General features: G+C 39.4%; 1 protein-coding gene across 2 annotated transcripts in view; it reads left to right on the forward strand.

Annotated features, from left to right (window-relative positions):
• LOC138835718 (tRNA-splicing endonuclease subunit Sen15) overlaps positions 1–18,181 on the forward strand; it is a 47,316-nt gene that overhangs the window by 3,157 nt on the left and 25,978 nt on the right. Inside the window, exons 4-5 of one of the 2 annotated variants that reach the window (XM_070034212.1) lie at positions 12,744–12,885; positions 13,396–14,719. The exons of the other annotated variant lie outside the window; for it this stretch is intronic. Of the exons in view, the coding sequence (XP_069890313.1) occupies positions 12,744–12,885; positions 13,396–13,416 (163 nt within the window). The 3' untranslated portion in view covers positions 13,417–14,719. Of the gene's footprint in view, positions 1–12,743; positions 12,886–13,395; positions 14,720–18,181 lie in introns of those variants that run through there. 2 annotated transcript variants of the gene reach the window in all.

The raw sequence follows: 18,181 nt of genomic DNA on the forward strand, positions 1-18,181 counted from the left end.
AACATGGAGTTAGAGAGCAGAGCACTGAAATTCTGGCATGAATAGCTTTGAGGAATACCTGGTTTTCCTTTGCATAGCCTAGCATAATGGAGAAGTTCATTGAGACATGTTCTAAAGGCAAAGGTAACTCACCCTGAATAGAAAATTTTTTTTTCCTGAAGACAGCAAACAATTTTTGCTCAATAATAAGGCATCTATAAAAGTAAATTTATTCTTTGTTCACTTTTTAAATGTAGGTTGTGGGATAATATTTCTTACATGTTAGTGGCTTCCATATATGTTTGACTTAGTGTTGGGAGAACATGCTGATTATGTCAGTCACAAGAGAAATATCCCAGCACTGAATGTTAGCTTAGAAAATAAAATTTCTTTCTTGGTAATTGTTGGATGGGATCTAGTAAGAACGGAATTATCCTTTCTTATATGTTGGGACTGTCTCCACTTACTTCTTACTAGGTAATTGAATAACAATCAATGGAGATCTGACAAGAACTTTACAGTGTCATGGGCAGGTTGTACATGTCTGGACCACACTAAGGTCAGAAAGAATCTCCTAAAGGTTGTGAGAGTCTGTGTTCTAATAGGACAGCTGCAGGCAGTTAAGTATGGCCACCTGTCCAGCCTGCTGTCTGGTCAGAGAAGGCACTCACTAATATTGCCTTAAGGCAGTGAACACAAGTAAATGAATGACCCAGAAGAGAAGAAGTGAGGATGAAATGAGGTTGAAAAGGTTTTTTGGATTATGAAGCCATTGCTATCTTAATTTGTTTTGCAGTTGCAGACAGCTGTTTAATAACAGCATCTTAAGTGTCTCTTTGTACTCATGCATATGAGCTTCTTTGAGTAGAAGCTTAGACATGGACATGTGGCATTTATATCTACATCTTTACTGTTTATTGCTAAAGTGTTTCTTTTAAAAGGATTGTTACTACTTATACAGGTAGTGCTTAATATATGCTGTATGTGTGACTGGAAGAAATTCTCAGTGTGGTTGCTCTTTTCTGTGTAATCCAGCTTACTGTGGAGGTGATATAAGAGAATCAAGGTTCAAGGCCACGCCAGATGAAAGAAGTTAGAAGTTAGCAAGACCCTATCTCAAAAAAACAAGACAGGAGCTGGGCACCAGTGGCTCACGCCTGTAATCCTAGCTACTCAGGAGGCTGAGATCTAAGGATCTCGGTTCAAAGCCAACTTGGGCAGGAAAGTCCGTGAGACACTTCAGTAAAGTGGCGCTGTTGCTTAAGTGGTAGAGTACAGGGACAGCGCCCGAGCTCAGAGTTCAATCCCCACGACCAACGCCCCCCCCCCCCCCAAAAAAAAAAAAAGGAATCCAAGTACACTCCTGTAATCTCAGCTTCATAGAAAGTCTAGGTGGTAAAGATGGGCATGGTCATGCCTATTCAGATAAAAAGTACAAGACCCTGTCTAAAGAAATAAAGCAAAAAGAGGGGAAGTCATGGCCATGAGTTCAAACCTTAATACTGCCACTGCCCAAAAAGCATAGTTGATACAGTTTAATTCAGAATATATAAATAGTTTCTGTGACTAAATTAAGAAAAAGCAATCTAGTGGAAAAGATGGGCAAAGAATATGAACAGGGAGGGGGCTACAATGCTTGATAAGAAATGTACTCATTATCTTGCCCATGTAATTGTAACCCCTCTGTACAGTATTTTTACAATAAAAAAAGAAAAAAAAACAGTAGATGGAAATGGAAAAAAAAAGAATATGAACAGGCAATTCACAGAAAAGGAACTCAAACACACAAACATTATTTATCATGAAGCTCATACAAATCTACAGCTTGCCAATCTTAACTTGTCCTAATTTGATAGGAGCCTCTGAGATTTCATATTTTTACTGTTCAACAGAAAGGAGGTACTTTATTTATTGGAATAGGGTACAGCTAGCAACATGACGTTGGAGCAAATCAGAAGAAGTTGTTTCCTCAGCCTGTGAAGAAAGATGTCTTTACCAGGGCTCCAGACTTGTCATACAATAGGGGCAGGTTGAGACCTCAAGAGTGCCCTGTTCCACTTCACCATTGCGTGTCTACCTCACTCTCAGAGCTGAGACAAAAATATGCTTTATTTGTGTCCTTATGTTTCCAAGTAGTTTTAAAAACACATATGTCACCCCAAGGTCTGTCACTCTTAGAGCTATTCCTACTTTACTGTTGTTTTTAAAATCTGTTGTAAAATAAAGCCAGACACAGAAAACTACCCAATTATAAGAAGTGGCGGAGGAGGCAACAATACTCAATAGGAAATGTACTCATTACCTTGCTCATGTAACTGTAACCCCTCTGTACAGCATTTTTACAATAAAAAAGTACAAAAAAAAGAAGTAGCCTGTGAGTGAGACTTATACATATTATCAAGAATATTAGTGTTGGGAGGGGGGGAGAGGATGGGAAGGGGAAACAAAGGAGGAGGCTACAATGCTTGATAAGAAATGTACTCATTATCTTGCCCATGTAATTGTAACCCCTCTGTACAGTATTTTCACAATAAAAAAATTAAAATTAAAATTAAAAAAAGAATATTAATGTTATATTAACAAGTGTCCTATTAGAAGCGTATTACCTGCTGCCTACACCATGGCTCACAGCTGTAGAATACTCTCCTGAGCTATGCTGCTTAGCTCCTTGAATGTGGGGAATGGGTTGTTGGTTTGTTTTTTTCTGTTGTTGTGGTTGTTGTTGTTCTGTTTTGCTTTGTTTTTCTTTTTTGTACTGGTCTTAGGGCTTGACCTCAGGGTTTGGGCACTATCCATCCATGAGCATTTTTGCTCAAGGCTAGTGCTCTGCTATTTGAAGTATAGCTCCACTTCTGGCATTTTTGGTGGTGAATTGGAGCTAAGAGTCTCATGGGCTTTTCTGCCTAGGCTGGCTTTCAGTTCTCAGATCTCAGCCTCCTGAATAGCTAGGATTACAGGTGTGAGCCGCCCAGGGTCCGCTGGGAGTGCTTTTAATGCTCTGTGTTCCTTGAGAATATTTGAGACAGCATGTTTGTTAATGGGGAAACTGGGTAGCATACAGTATCCAAGAGGAGATGGTTGGGCTAGAGGGGCAGTTTCATTCTATTCATAGAGAGCATGAAGGCCTGCCAGCCTTTATTGATGCTTCCGAGTTCTAGGATATGTTATTTGTGAATCTGGGCTGAACTATCACTTATGTTAACTACAACTTAGTTATAAAATGTTCCTTCATGAAGACTAGTCACCCTACTTTCTCTTAAAGCCATTTCAGTGGCAGTAGGCTGTCTGTCACATGAGTGGCAACCTGGCCCCTGGATCTGCATGGCTCATTCTTTCCATGAGTTGTTTTACAACTCTCCTGTGGCACGTGCCCACTCCTTATAAGGCACTCACTCTAAGCAGTGTTTAGTGTAACCGTGTCTCTATCTCCGTGTACTTTAGGAATGTCAAAACAGTTTTTCTGTCCGTGTCACATGGCTTTTCCCAAATTGTGGATTGTTTACTTAGTTTCTGGCACAAGTGCAGACAGATCCTGTTACAGGGTGAATGTGTGTTTGAATAGCCGGGAGTATGTATGATCACAGTTAAAACAATTTGTCATATTTTTCAAGTGTCAGAAGGTCCTGTATACACTAGTTCTAGAAATATTGATTTAATGCTAATTGCCACTCTCCAGTGAGCGAATAAAATTGGCAAAGTGCCCATTTCTGATTGTTGATGGGAATATTATGGAGTATAAAGTGATTAGTTGCTAGGGTTTCCTGAGGGCAATGGCACATCTTTTTCCCCCCCTCAACTAAAAACATTTACTAAAGCTAATATAAATAATTTTTAGTATGCAGTATATGTGTCTGGATGGTAAATCCTGTGGAAAGCACCTTGGACTATTTTCTACCTAAGGCAATCTGAGAAGCCAATGAATAACCTTGACAAATGTCGCTGGAAGTAAAGCACATTTCCCCAGATACAACAATCACATGAAATCAGAGTCACAGGGTTGCAGAGGCCAGAGGTAAAACACATCATAAACAACATACGTAGTTTATGTTCAGATAGCTTCTCTTTGGGCTAGCTTGTCATTGCTATTTGTGGAGAGAGACCTATTACACCAAAGTTAGGAAAGTAGTATGACAGATTTGTAAAGTGGAATTAGTATTGCAGGTAGCTATTAATGTGACAGGATCTTAAATGACTTATACCATGATCCAATTTATGAGCGAAAACAATTTTACTATTTATTTATTAGTTTAAATACAATTTTATTGCAAAAATACTGTACAGAGAGGTTACAGTTACATGAGCAATGTAATGAGTACATTTCCTATCAAGCATTGTTACCTCCTCCTTTGTTTTTCCCCTACCATCCCTTCCCTCCCACCTCCACAACTACACTCCCCCCACTCTTCTCCTCACCCCCACCCCGTCCGCCTAAGTTGTAAAGTTCATTTTTCAACATAGTGTCTTGTACATGTCATTGTTAAAATGGGTCAATCTGTATCCCTATTTAAGCATTTTGTTTTTCCTTCCCCTCCTCAAGCTAGAGAACTATATATACAAGATGCAGGGCACTGACATCAAATACAGTGAAAACGAGTTATACCGTGGGGTAGGAACATACAAAGAAACAAAAAAAAATCACAGGGTACATTATAAATATAGGAAATAGGAACAATAGCAAGAAAGAAAAAACCACTTGTGTCCCTACCTTGGGGTTCATTTTGCTTAACATCATCTTATCTAGTCATATGTACATAGCTTTTGACCTTTTCTGCTTGTCCCAGACATATACTAGTTATTGCAAATAGGGGAAACCATAGGACCTATGTTTCTTTAGGCCTGGCTTACTTAATATAATTTTTTCAAGTCTTTCCATTTCCTAACAAATGGGGCAATGTCATTCTTTCTGATGGAGGCATAGAATTCCAGTGTGTGTGTGTGTGTGTGTGTGTGTGTGTGTGTGTGTGTGTGTGTGTGTGTGTGTGTGTGTGTGTGTGTGTGTGTGTGTGTGTGTGTGTGTGTGTGTGTGTGTATGCATGCGCGCGTGTCTGTGTATGTATCACATTTTCTTGATCCATTCAACTACTGAGCGGCATCTGGCTTGGTTCCATATTAGCTATGATAAATAATGCTGCAATAAACATAGTTGTGTTGATAGAATGGAAGAAAGAAAGCCTCTTCAGTAAATGGTGCTGGCAAAATTGGTTAAATACCTGTAGAAAACTAAAGTTAGATCCTTATTTATCACCCTGCACCAAAATCAAATCCAAATGTATCGAAGACCTCAATGTCAAAGCAGACACCCTGAAAACATTACAGGATGGAATAGGGGAAACCCTACGTCTCCTAGGCACAGGCCAAAATATTCTCAATAGAGACCCAGAAACACAACAAATCAAAGAAAGATTGGACAAATGGGATTGCATGAAGCTGCAGAGCTTCTGCATGGCAAAGGACATAGCTAGCAAGATCAATAAAAAGCCTACAGATTGGGAGAAGATCTTCACTAGCCATACAACGGACAAGGGTCTCATATCTAAAATATACCTGGAACTCAAAAAAATAAATCCCCCAACAACAAATCTTCAAAGAAACAACTGCCCAATAAATAAGTGGGCTAAAGACTTAAAGAGAAACTTCTCTGAAGAGGAAATAAGAATGGCCAATAGACATATGAAGAAATGCTCAGCCTCTCTAGCCATAAAAGAAATGCAAATCAAAACAACATTGAGATACCACCTCACCCCAGTTAGAATGGATATATTCAAGAACTCTAATAACAACAGATGCTAGAAGGGATGTGGCCAGAAGGGAACCCTACTGCATTGTTGGTGGCAGTGTAAACTTGTTCAATCACTTTGGAAAGTTGTATGGAGGTTCCTCAAAAGACTCTACATAGAGCTCCCCTATGACCCAGAAATCCCATTTTTGGGTATTTACCCAAATGATCACAAACAAGACCATACTAAAGCAATTTTATTTTTGATTTCTGGCTACCAGTGGTTCCCCTCCCCCCATGGCCACATGCCACCTCTTGGTTCCAGTGTCAGCAGTGCCTGCAGTGAGAGTTGACATACTTTAAACTTATCTTTGGTTGTATGTATGTGTGAAAATTTGTGAAATGAAGTGTGTTATACAGTTATAACATCTAGAAATGGCTTCAATTTTATTTTATATGGTCCGTACATCACCTTGGTCAGAAAGGATGGTAGTTCTTTTCTTTAATAATCTGCTGTTTTCTAACTGGGATGAAGAGTACTTGCCCATGAATACACATGCATTTATGCATGCATGCATGCACACATGCACACATATGTTTGTGCACACATACACACGTGCACACACACATTTGTGGTATGTGGTTTTTTTTTTTTGGTGATTAGTAACCTCAAACATTTTATCTGACAAAGTTATTCCAGGTGTCCTCTTTCTAGACATGGCTTCCCATCTGATTACGAGAAAACTCCATCATCTTTACACCAAATTGCTCTTCTGCTAGATACCATAAAAGCTAAAGGTCTGTAAGAATTTTTGTCATTTGGTACTATTAAGACTTTGACAAGATTATAATTACATAAATTTTAGGGGGATATGGTGGCTCACATCTGTAATCTAAGCTACTTTGGAGGTAGAGATTAGGAGGATCATGGTTTGGAGATAACTTGGGCAAAATGTTAGCAAGATGCCATCTTAAAAAATAAGCTTGGTTGGGTTGGAGATGTGGCTCAGTTGATAGAGCACTATCCAGTGAGTAAAAGCATTAGGCACTGAGTTCAAGTCCTGGTCATGTACCTAAAAAAAATAAAAGCTTGGCAGTCCCAGCTACATGGACTGGGAGGCCATAGGTAGCAGGAACACAATCCTCGTTGGCCTGGACAAATGCAGGACTGTATCTAAATATTAACTTTAAATTAAAAAGGGCTGGAGTTATGGTGGAGTGCAAACACAAGACTCCAAGTTGAAGCCCTAGTACTGCCAGAAAAGCCCCACAAAACCCCAACAACATAAAGAGATCAGTAAAAGAAATTTATTCATCAAGTGAAGTAAAACCGCTGAATATACATGGGTAGGCCTCCTGGCCTGTGATTTACTTACGGCAACACTTACCTTACGCCAAGATATAGTGTATTCTGCTGTCTCCCTTTCTTCCACTTTCCAGCGAGGGAGTATGGGCCCATTCTTCATCACATTTAATTTCTCCACAGTTTTTAAACATTGCCATGGTTTAAAGGGAAAAAAAAACTTACTGTTTTTCTTATTTTAAAAATCTCGTTGTCTGCGCTATCCCAGTTCCTTCCACAGTCATCAGACATAATAGAAATGGACCAGTTACTCACTGCAGCATCGATAGCATTGGTGTTTCATGAGAAGAAAAGACTTGGTATTTTAAACATCAGCTAGGTAGGGAAAATTAAAATTCTATTGGCTATTTGTGAACTAAAATAGCATGTCAGTAAAAATATTACAAATATCTATAATTATGCTTCTTTTTGAACAGTAAATTAAAACAGTCTGCAGGCCCTTTCTCTTATTTATATTCACATCTTAAGCAGCCTTATCCACTTCCATGGTTTTAAACACCACCAAAATGCTGATGACTACAATTTGTATCTGCATGTGAGATCTTCCGTGAATGTTAGACTCATTTAACCTCACTGTGATCTGAAGCATCTCAAGTTAGCATGTCCAAAAGGGACTCATGCTTTCCCAGCACCTCTTCTCTGTGTGGGTTTTCCTGACTATCACTCTTGAAGGGACTCTATGCAGTAGTTTAAAGTAGTGTGCACCTGCTTGCCTAAAACTGACTTAGATACAAGCTGAGCATGTGGGGCAAGCTTCCATTCCCGGGAAGCTCTTTGGAAGTGATACATTTTTCATCTATGCTGGACAGTGTCTGTTTCATCCCCTCTGTGACCCTGTGACTGATTTTATGGGAGTGCTGTGCCTGCAGAAATGTGCTTTACTTCCATGAGCATCTGTCAGAGTTGTTTATAGACTCCTTCCAGTCCCTTAGCAGAAAACAGTCTAAGGTGCTTTCCACAGGCATCGACTGCCCACACACATACACTGTTAGGTATTTTATAACACAGACTAAAACTTATTTATGTTAGCTTTAGAAAGCACTTTTGGTTTTTAATTTTAAAAATTTGGGGAGGATACTGGGGTTTGAATTCAAGGCCTCACTCTTAGTACTCAGGTGCTACTTAAGCCATGCTGCAAGTTCTTTTTGCTTTTGCAATTTAAATGTTTATAACCAGGTCAGCCTGGATTGTACTCCTTCTATTTACACTAACTTTAGCTAGGATGACAAAACACACCACTGTGCCTTGCTTTTTATTGGTTTAGTTGGGGTCTCATAAACTTTTTGCCCAGACTGGCCTTGAACAATGATCCTCCAGATCTCAGTCTCCTGAGTAGCAAGGATTATAGATGTGAGCCACCTTGAAAGTATTTTTAGATAAGAGAAAGCAGACCTTTCCCATAAAACATTAGCAGCTAATCACTTCATATTCTGTTTTGTTGTTTGTTTTTGTTTTTGTTTTGGTCAGTCATGGGACTTGAACTAAGGGTATGGGCACTGTCCCCGAACTTTTGTGCTAAAAGCTAGTGCTCTACCACTTTGAGCCACAGCTCTGCTTCTGGTTTTCTGGTGGTTAATTGGTGATAAGAGTCTCACAGACTTTCTTTTTTTTAATTAATTTTTTTATATTGTGAAAATACTGTACAGAGGGTTACAATTACATGGGCAAGATAATGAGCACACTTCTTATCAAGCATTGTAGCCTCCTCCTTTGTTTCCCCTTCCCATCCTTTCCCATCCTCCCCCTGCCCCCCCCCCCAATCCTCCACGGCTCCGCTTCCCCCCCCCCCCATCTCCCTGCATCTCACAGACTTTCTTCTTTAGGCTCACTTCAATTCAAACCTGATCCTCACATCTGTCTCTAGTAGCTAGGATTACAAGAGCCACTGGCACCCAGTTTTTTTCCTCATATTTTTACCAGCATAATTTTCTTACAAACACTGATGAACAGCAATTAGCATTAAATCAATGCTACCAGAAAAACTAATACGTACAAGATCTTCTGAGACTTGAAATGTAAGACAATCTATATTAGCAATGTTCCTGCCTTGCCTTTAAGTTAAATTCTTTTCCTGCTATATTCACCTTACCTCTTTCCTTCTTTTTCTCTGCTGTCTTGGCAAAGGACTGTATTACTGGTGGAACCAAGTTCCTTCTCAACATTACCAGAGATAAGATACTCTAAGCTATGGGACTTAATATTATAATGGTACATATTTTCTTGAAGGATACCTAATATTATTTCCCTTTTGCTCAAAAATGTTTCCATTCCTTGAAAGTATAATATTTATTGTAAGTTTATTATTTGAGACTTAAGTTTAACAACTGGTGAAGTGACCTCATCATGCCACAATCTCTTCATACAAGGGTATGTTCTCACCCCACATCTTGTTGCTTGCTGGTAAGACCTCCAATTCTGAAAACTTCTTTCAGTAGACACAGCAGTATTCTTTGTCTTACCCTTATAAAACTACCAAGAAGGTAGCAATTTGTTTTAGCAGAATGACTTTTCACTGAGGGAATAGCTATACAGGCACCTTGTTAAGCAGATCCCCTTGTGATTTCAGCTGCCTTGCTTTCGTTTTTCTTTTTCTTTTAAACTAGGAAAGCATTGGTATGACTTCAAGAAGGCAATCTGTTACCTGAGATGGGCCTTTAGTACTGGGCCTGCGGGTGGACCTGGCTTCTTCCGTGTCTCCAATACTGAGTTCAGTTTTCACTGTATGATGGGTGTCATTCAGCTGCATCATCATGAAGCAAACCAGGGAACCAGTCCTTTTTATAGATACAGCCACAGCCTGGGTCATTCTGACCACAGCATTTAACTAACTTGGACACTAGCAAAATAGCGTGAACTTTGTGATTGTATTTTCTTCAGGCTTGTTCTCAGATTGGTTATGTTAAGCTTTAGAACTGCCCCTTGTTGCTGCCAATCAGCAGCTATGATGAATATTGATATTTTTTTCTTTAGATGAGATTTTTTTCCCTTGAGATTCAACTCAATGAAAAATTCAAATTCTTAATAATACATGGGATCTTTTCTCATGTAGATTTCTGTGATTTCTAAATTGAGATTACAAATTTATTGGGAATTAAGTGAGATTATAATCTTCTGGTGATCTTTCCACCATCTTGATATCTTCATACTCTTGTAGGGTTTATTAAGTAGAATTTCATAACCTTGTGCTTTTTTGACCATTATTAGTAATCGATCAGAAAGTACAATCTTCTGACCAAAAGGCATGGTGAACATTTCTTTTACTGTCCTTTCTTTAAATTTTTATGCCATTTCACATAAACACAAGCAAAACACTGGGTATTCAGCAAGAATATCCCCTTTAAAAATGTATTTTAAAATCCAGTTTCAGTGCTCCAGAAGATTCATTACTCAAGAATACATATACACACACATACTTCAGTATATGTGTGTGTGTGTGTGTGTGTGTGTGTGTGTGTGTGTGTGTGTGTGTGTGTGTGTGTGTGTGTGTGTGTGTGTGTGTGTGTGTGTGTTCGTGTTCGTGTTCCAATTTCTACTTCCTATAGAGGGAATCAACAAAGGATATCAGAAGGATACATTATGAATTCTACCTTGCAGTATCCACTTTCTTTCATAGCCCTCTCTAACACTGACCCAGGATATGAACACATGACTTTGTTTGGCCAATGGGGCATTAGCAAATGTCATAGAAGTAGAAATTTGTTAAGCACAATGGGACTTGCCAGTGTGTTTTACTTGTATTATAGTCACCATCATATAAAGAAACTCAGACTTGCCTTCTTAAAGAGAAGGCTGCAAACAGATACACAACTATTGAATCTATCTGACTGAACCTATCTGAGAAAGTTTGAGCATCATCAGCAGAATAACCATGCAATCAATCCACAGAACTGTGAGAAATAATAAATGATTGTTTTTCTTAAGCCATGCATCAACAGGTAACTGATATCCAGAGAATCTTGTAAAACTCTGTCCTCTCTTCACTAAAATTAGAGACTGCCTGTAAACTGGGATATAATATAAAAATATGTAGTTTTAGGATGAAGCACTCTTCTTAGGCCTCAAAAATTTACTGTTCCCTTCTCTATCATCATCCAAATCCAGCCCTTGTCACCTTTTAATAGCCTCTGGACAATGGTTCCTCCACCCTGAATCCCAGGCCTAGGGTTTCCAGAGTCAATAGTAGGTCCCAGTGATGCCATTTCTGGGTTAGAAGTAGTTGCTGCCATGGCCTAGATGCAACTGCCATCTTGCCACCTCCTTCCCCCAATGGGAGGAGCCACCATCATGGAGCCGATGGCAGACATGCCACCCCCCATGGTGAACATTTTTTTTAATGAGTTTATGTGGTGTCCTGTGAAGGAAACAAAACCATCTTGAATGGGACAAGTGATGAGTCTACAATAAGTATATATGAAAAACAGTACAGCTGAGCATTGGCAGCTCACATTGGTATTCCTAGCTACTTAGAAGGTTTAGATCTGAGAACTGTGGTTTGAAACCATCCTGGGCAGGAAAGTCAGTGCGACTCTTACCTTCAATTAAGCACCAAAAGGCTGGAAGTGGAGCTGTGAGCTGTGGTTCAAATGTTAGAGAGCTAGTGTGAGCAAAAAAATACTCAGAACCCACACCCTGAGTTAAAGCCACTCTCTCTCTCTCTCTCTCTCTCTCTCTCTCTCTCAACTGGGAAAGATACTAACAAGAAATTTGAGAGGAGTTCTGAATGTGCTTAAGTAACAGAGGCAGATAGCTGTTTGTGTTTTCACTGTGAAGATTCCTTGGTAGTTTTCCTCCCACACATTGCCAAGTAGGAAACATGGCCTCAGAGATGGGAACTTCCATTCCATGTTGGACAGTGATTTCTCTCAACTCTGGAAACAAAACTCCTTTTACACTCTTGATTTTCAAACCTTAGGGTTTCCCACATGGGTGTTTTGAGAAAGACTGAAAATGTTTTTGCTCTTTATACTAAAGAAGTATGCAGACAAATACCATCTGAGAAGAGCAGTGAATGAGATGGAAATTGCTGCCCAAAATGTCTCTATATGCTCCTGAATTCCTATACACCTTACCTTAAGAAAAACACGCATATATGTGCATGTATGCACATGCGTGCACACACAAACACGCCTCTATCTATCTGTTCTTGAGGAACAAGAAAGTCTATAAAAGCCTAAGTTTCTTAATAGGTTTTACTTTCTTGTCTTTATTGTATTCTCAGCACAGTCTGATTGTTAGGGCTGCAGATACATTGCATACTGAGGAATAACTGTGGTGCATATTGACAGCAGGAGATTTGGATAAACTAGAATTCTTATAGCTCCCAAGACTATGTATCATATTTGTAGAAAAAATAATACAGGGTGGACACCCTATAGAAATTGATCTTTTTCTATATAGGTACTGGTTTGCCACTTTTGAAGCAGGAAAATGCTTATTTGTACTAAAATATTTGACTGATAAAATATGCTGTCTTTTAGCAGGTGATACTAATGCAGTTTCTGATTAGTACCTGTAGTTACATTATCTGAATCTCTAAATACATTGCTCATAGATGCTGATATGTGAGGCTTCAGGCAATGCTGTCCTGTTTTGACTGTCATTTCCTCCTTCCAGTGTTTCGTTGCTTTGAACTCATCATTACTTGAGTGGTGGTGGCTCCTACATGCATTATGTTTTTGCTTTCAGGATTAGGGAAATCCTGAAGGCATCTCGAAAACTGCAAGGCGATCCAGATCTGCCAATGTCGTTTACCTTGGCCATAGTGGAGTCTGACTCAACAATAGTCTATTACAAGCTCACAGATGGATTTATGCTGCCAGACCCACAGGTCAGTTGAGGTAACTGAGAGTCAACAGTGAACACAGAGAAAAGTACGACATGATTCTAAGTTATTTGTACAATGACTGCTCCTTTTGCCATTGAAAAACTCGGCAGAAAAGCGTCTATTTTTATACTTCAGAAAACTGGCTGTTTTTTTTTTTGCAAAGTAACATCTCGCTAGGTATTTTTGCAAAAATAATTTCATTCTCTTTCTCTGGAGAATGTCATAGTTTTCCAGAATATTTTGTGAAGTCATCATTTATTTAATTATGTAGTGAGTAACTGAAGTGGAATGTAAAGGCCAATAATAATTTTAATCTAGAGAACACTTCCTAAGAAAATCTGTTAACTGGTTGACATTTTTACAGGAACATTTTAATAAAATATATCATGCATGACATCTTTACACACTTTCTTGGCATAATTGGGATAATTAAATATCTTTCTGATTTTTCTCTTAAGTTACATTCTCTAATAGGGAAAACGTGAATCCTGATCCTTTTTCTTTATGTTGCAGAATATTTCCCTTAGAAGATGACATCTTTGCTTGTCAGTGGCTTGTGCTCACAAAAGATTGGATTTGAGACCCATCAGCCTGCTCTAGTTTTTATCTCAAGATAATCAGGGTAAATATAGCTTGTCCATCTCATACGTTTTCTTTCTGGAAAAAATTCTCCCAGATAAAAGAATCTGTATTGTCAGAAACAAAGAGTAGTTGCGGTAGAGTGTTCTTACTGGGGATAGTCTGCATTTGTATGCAAGATATGGCAGGTTGTATCAAGCGGAGACAATTCATGTGCTGCCTCTGTCATCACATGCATAGCTGACCCTGTGAGCTTATTGAAGTTGCCCCCTCTTTCCCTTCTTCAGCCCTTCCTTGCCTTTTATCATTTCAACCAGCTTGGATTGGCACTTACATGGCTTTAGACACCTGAAGAATTTACTGGTATCTGCTTTCATTCTCAGTAGACACCGAAGGATAATCTCTGTTTGAATCTTTTTTCTGTTGCACTTTTTCCTCTTCAGTTGACCTTAGATCAGAACTGAAAATACACTCCTCAAGAGTGCAAATGCACATGCATGCATTAGTCAGGACTTCTGATTGCTACCTACAGGAACACTGGGATTTTGTCCCACCACCCTTATTATATCATAGCTACTCTACTGCATGAGATAGAGAAGAGAGTGTCAGCCCTAAAAACATCTTTATTAACTAGACCCAGTCATTCCATTTTTCTTAATCCTCCAATTACGTTGTACAAAGTATGAAAATTATATGCTCAAACATTCTCCAACTAGCATTACTTTTAATAGTCCAAATTGTGAGCCACTTAAAAGATTAGGTAGGGAATTTACACACTTCCTTAAAGGGCCTTGCAAGCCAGGCTATCTGTCCTAATTACCCAACATTGCTGTTTGTAGCATGAAAACATCTATAGACAATATGTCAACAATGAGTCAGGCCGTGCTATAGTAAATTAAAGCTTTATTTACACATGTGGGCCATCACTTACCATCTCCTACTCTAAGTAGTTAATAAACCCATCTCTGGGTAGTACCTTGAATAGTCATTAAAAATGAGGAGTGGATATTATGACAAACATGAGAAAATGTTACAGTGAAAACATTACAAACTATGAACCTGTGAGTGAATGTGAACATGGCTGCAAATAGCCCCAGCATGTAACAAGAGGATGATAAAGCAAGATTATTACCTGTGGTTATAGTAGCAAGTATGGCAGGGTAAATGAATAGGTGGCTTTCCTTCCCCAACATTTCAGTGTTTATTTGTATTACTTTTCTAATAAAACATTACAAAATAAAAAGTGTCCTGAACTCTGTATCCATAGCTGTCATTGCCTAGTGAGATTCGCAGCTTAAAACAGCACACAGGTAGGATTGCAGTCTGGAGGGTAAATGAGGTGTGCATAGGTTAGTAAGCTGCCTCTGAGCTGTTGACAGAGCCATGGCCTCATTGAAGCTTGGCTGGGGGAAGAAAGGTTTGCTGCCTCTCTTGTGTGCTGCTAGCGGTCTTCTATTCGTTGTAATGCTCTCTTTTCCCAGAGGTGTGACAGAAGGCCATCCTTGGCTTCTTGCCACATGGGTCTTCCCAGTATAACTCTGCTTTCTCCAAGCCATTAAGGATTAGTCTGGGGAGGATGCACCTTGTCATCTAATGCAATAAAGTCATATGTATCACGTCACCTTTGCCACCTGCCATGGGCTTAGAGGTCACAGGTCCCACTTATATTTTAAGGAACAATAAAGAATGTATAAAACAGACCTTAGGAATATTACAGAGTAGAATAGAGCATTATTTCTGGTGTGTAGTTATTCCTGGATTCTTAGATATTTGAATTTCACTTCTATTCTTGCTGAAGGTGTCTACCACTCCTTCAGATTACCTTTGCCTTCTGGGAGGACCTGAAGAGCCACCTATTCAGGCCATGTGCTCTGTGACTCTGTGTCATTTTTCAGATTTGCACATTCTTTTTTCTACATCAGTTTTATTAAAACACAAAAACTATTTTTCTATCTGTAGTGGCAAATGGTTCAAATAATGCTGAACATGAATTATTGACCAATACAAGGGCTTTAAATATAGAAACAAAAATTAACTTTCAAAAAGTTAAAGATAAGATTATATACAGACAAGACCTGGAATCTATATGCTGATTCCAAAACTGCCATGCATCTGTGAACTCTGCGGTGAAATGAGAGCACCCCTGCTGTGGAGAAGGGCTGTCACACAACATTCAGTCGACTGAAGATGGACTGGTAGAGATGTGTCTATACATATATTTCAAGTCATTTTTGCTTGTGCAGAATCATCCAGCTCTTCCCAAGATTGATTGAGTAGTCCTGTGGTTTTCTTCCTTTTCCATAATCCCAACAAGGCTACAATGAAGTTCTTAAATAGCGTGTGATAAATTCTTTAGGGTTTCTGTGATGCTGTTTGAGGACTTTTATCACAGTGCTACAAAAACAGAAATAGGGTGACTATAGGCCTCTGGTTACCTACAAGACCAGAGTGTCTTGGGGATGACTGTGAAAGTCCCTTTCTCTAATCTGTAAAGCCAGGATTCAACCTCACTGTACCTCTTGGGGTGCTGAATGTTCTCTGTATACTTAGTCAGTGTTGTTCTGTCCACAGCCAGCCAGATACCTGCTAACATACATAATGATACAGCACAGTGTGAAAGAAGAGGTATCCCATCTGTGTCTGTCTCATTTTAAGTGAAAAACTAGGCAAAAAGTTTTTGTTTAATTAATTTTCTAACTGAGTACATTTGTCTGTCTTACTAATCTATGAGCTCCTTAACAAACAAGCCATATCTGTCCCAACACTTTCTGAGTAACTGGTACATAATAGACTTTCAATAAATATTTGGAGAACTAATGCATGTTAATTATAGACTTGCCTGATACAGTTTTGCCTCAAGACAAGCCAAAATGATCCACTTGAACACCAGAGGGCGCTGTGAGATAAGCACGTTTTTAAATTCTAGGAATCTACAATTAATTTGAGATTAACTAGAGAAGTGCTCTGAAAATTTATTTTCAATCTGTAGGAAGTAGCATAAATAAAAATATAACTTAGTTTTATGTGCCGACACCCCCTCTTTTGGCAGGCCTCTAAAATTACCCTCTACTGGCATTAAATACATGACTTGATTCAGGCTTTGCTGGAAATGTAGATCTATATTTAAAAATAAAAGCCTTCGGGGGAGTGTGGATTTTTTTTTATAGACTATGGTTTTGTACAGATCTCTGTGAAAGTATGCATTGTATTTTCTTGCAAAAGCTTGAATCTCAGGATCAATCACATAGAGTCCTCAGCTCTGAAGCATTCTCTTTACTAGCTAGATCCCCGTGGTAACAGAGGGAAGCTGCTGCTGCAGTACATTCAAGCCCTCTTGCAAAAGGGGTGTGCTATCTATCTGGGGAGAGGCTTAGGGAAGGGCTTGCCAGGGTTCTCTATGTTGCCATCTTTGCTGTTCTTTTCTGGAGCCCCTGGTCAGCATTTCTCCTGTTGGGAAGGCCCAGGAAGTAGGGTCACTATGTCCAATGGCTCCAGATTAACCTACCTCTCCTCCCTGAACCTCATTAGAAGTTTCTAAACTCCATACATCTGTAAAGATTAGGAGTGAAGAGGCATTTCAGAATTCTGAGTTGCAATTAGAAATATAAAAGGATAACCTCTGAAGTTTACATAAGCTGCATTCTTTTTCTTTCTCTTCCTTCTTCTCCTTTCTTCCCTTCCCTCCCCTCCCTGCCTCCCTCCCATCTTTCTTTCTTTGTTTCATAAGCCTGAATCAAAACTTGGTGGTGGTTCATCTCATTCAGAGCATTTTGATCTCAGTCCCCGGCTGAGGTTACTTTTTCTATTGTAGTCCCTAGCAAGAGGTTCCTTCACAAAGATCTCTCAGTGGTTCCTGCCAAAGGAATAGTTCTTCTGCCCAGAAGCTCCAGATGCATCAGCCACATTTTACTTTGACTGTGTATGGTGTATTGTGTCCTCCTCTCTTTCCTGGCTGGTACGGCTTGCATTCCTTCCCACCACTGCCCTGGTCGCCCAGTCCTTTTCATCTTCTCTCAGTAAGAACTGCTGTGCCCACTAAGGAAGGATGAGAAGATCATGTGTTGGTAGAGGTACTATATATGATTCTGAAAAATGTGTCCAAAATAAATGTAAGCAAAATCAGACTGTTGTTTTTGGTTTTAGGATTACTGAGTAGAGGTATAAAATATACTTCTTCCTTTCATTTTCTTCAGACATTCACTGCTGTATTAATTAGTTCAGGCAGCAGTATGGAATTACTATGGTGGTTTAAAGGGCAGAAACTTACTGCTCACAGTTCTGGGGTGGGAAGTTCCAGGTACTGATTGGTCCCATGATTCAGGTTCTTTCCCTGGCTTGCCAGTATCACCTTCTAGTTGCGTCTTCTCTTGGTCTTTCCTCAGTGTTGCATGGACAAAGAGAGTGCCATTGAGACCCTTCCTCTTCTAATATGACACTCACCCTACCCATAGTCGCTCATTTAACCCCAATACTTCCTCCAATACCCAGCCTTCAAATTCAGTCACATTGGGTCAGTGTTACCTGGACAAAGAGCATGCCATTGAGACCCTTCCTCTTTTTTTTTTTTTTTTTATGACACTCACCCTGCCCAAAGCAGCTCATTTAACCCCAATACTTCATCTAATACCCTGTCTTCAAACATTGTGTGTTAGGGCTTCACCACATAGACTAGGGGTGAGGAGACAATACCATCCATTATAACTGGATTCTTTGTATGTGC

This window comes from Dipodomys merriami, unplaced genomic scaffold (assembly GCF_024711535.1).
Source record: "Dipodomys merriami isolate MVZ:Mamm:240054 unplaced genomic scaffold, mDipMer1.0.p SCAF_24, whole genome shotgun sequence".
Lineage (NCBI taxonomy): Eukaryota > Metazoa > Chordata > Mammalia > Rodentia > Heteromyidae > Dipodomys > Dipodomys merriami.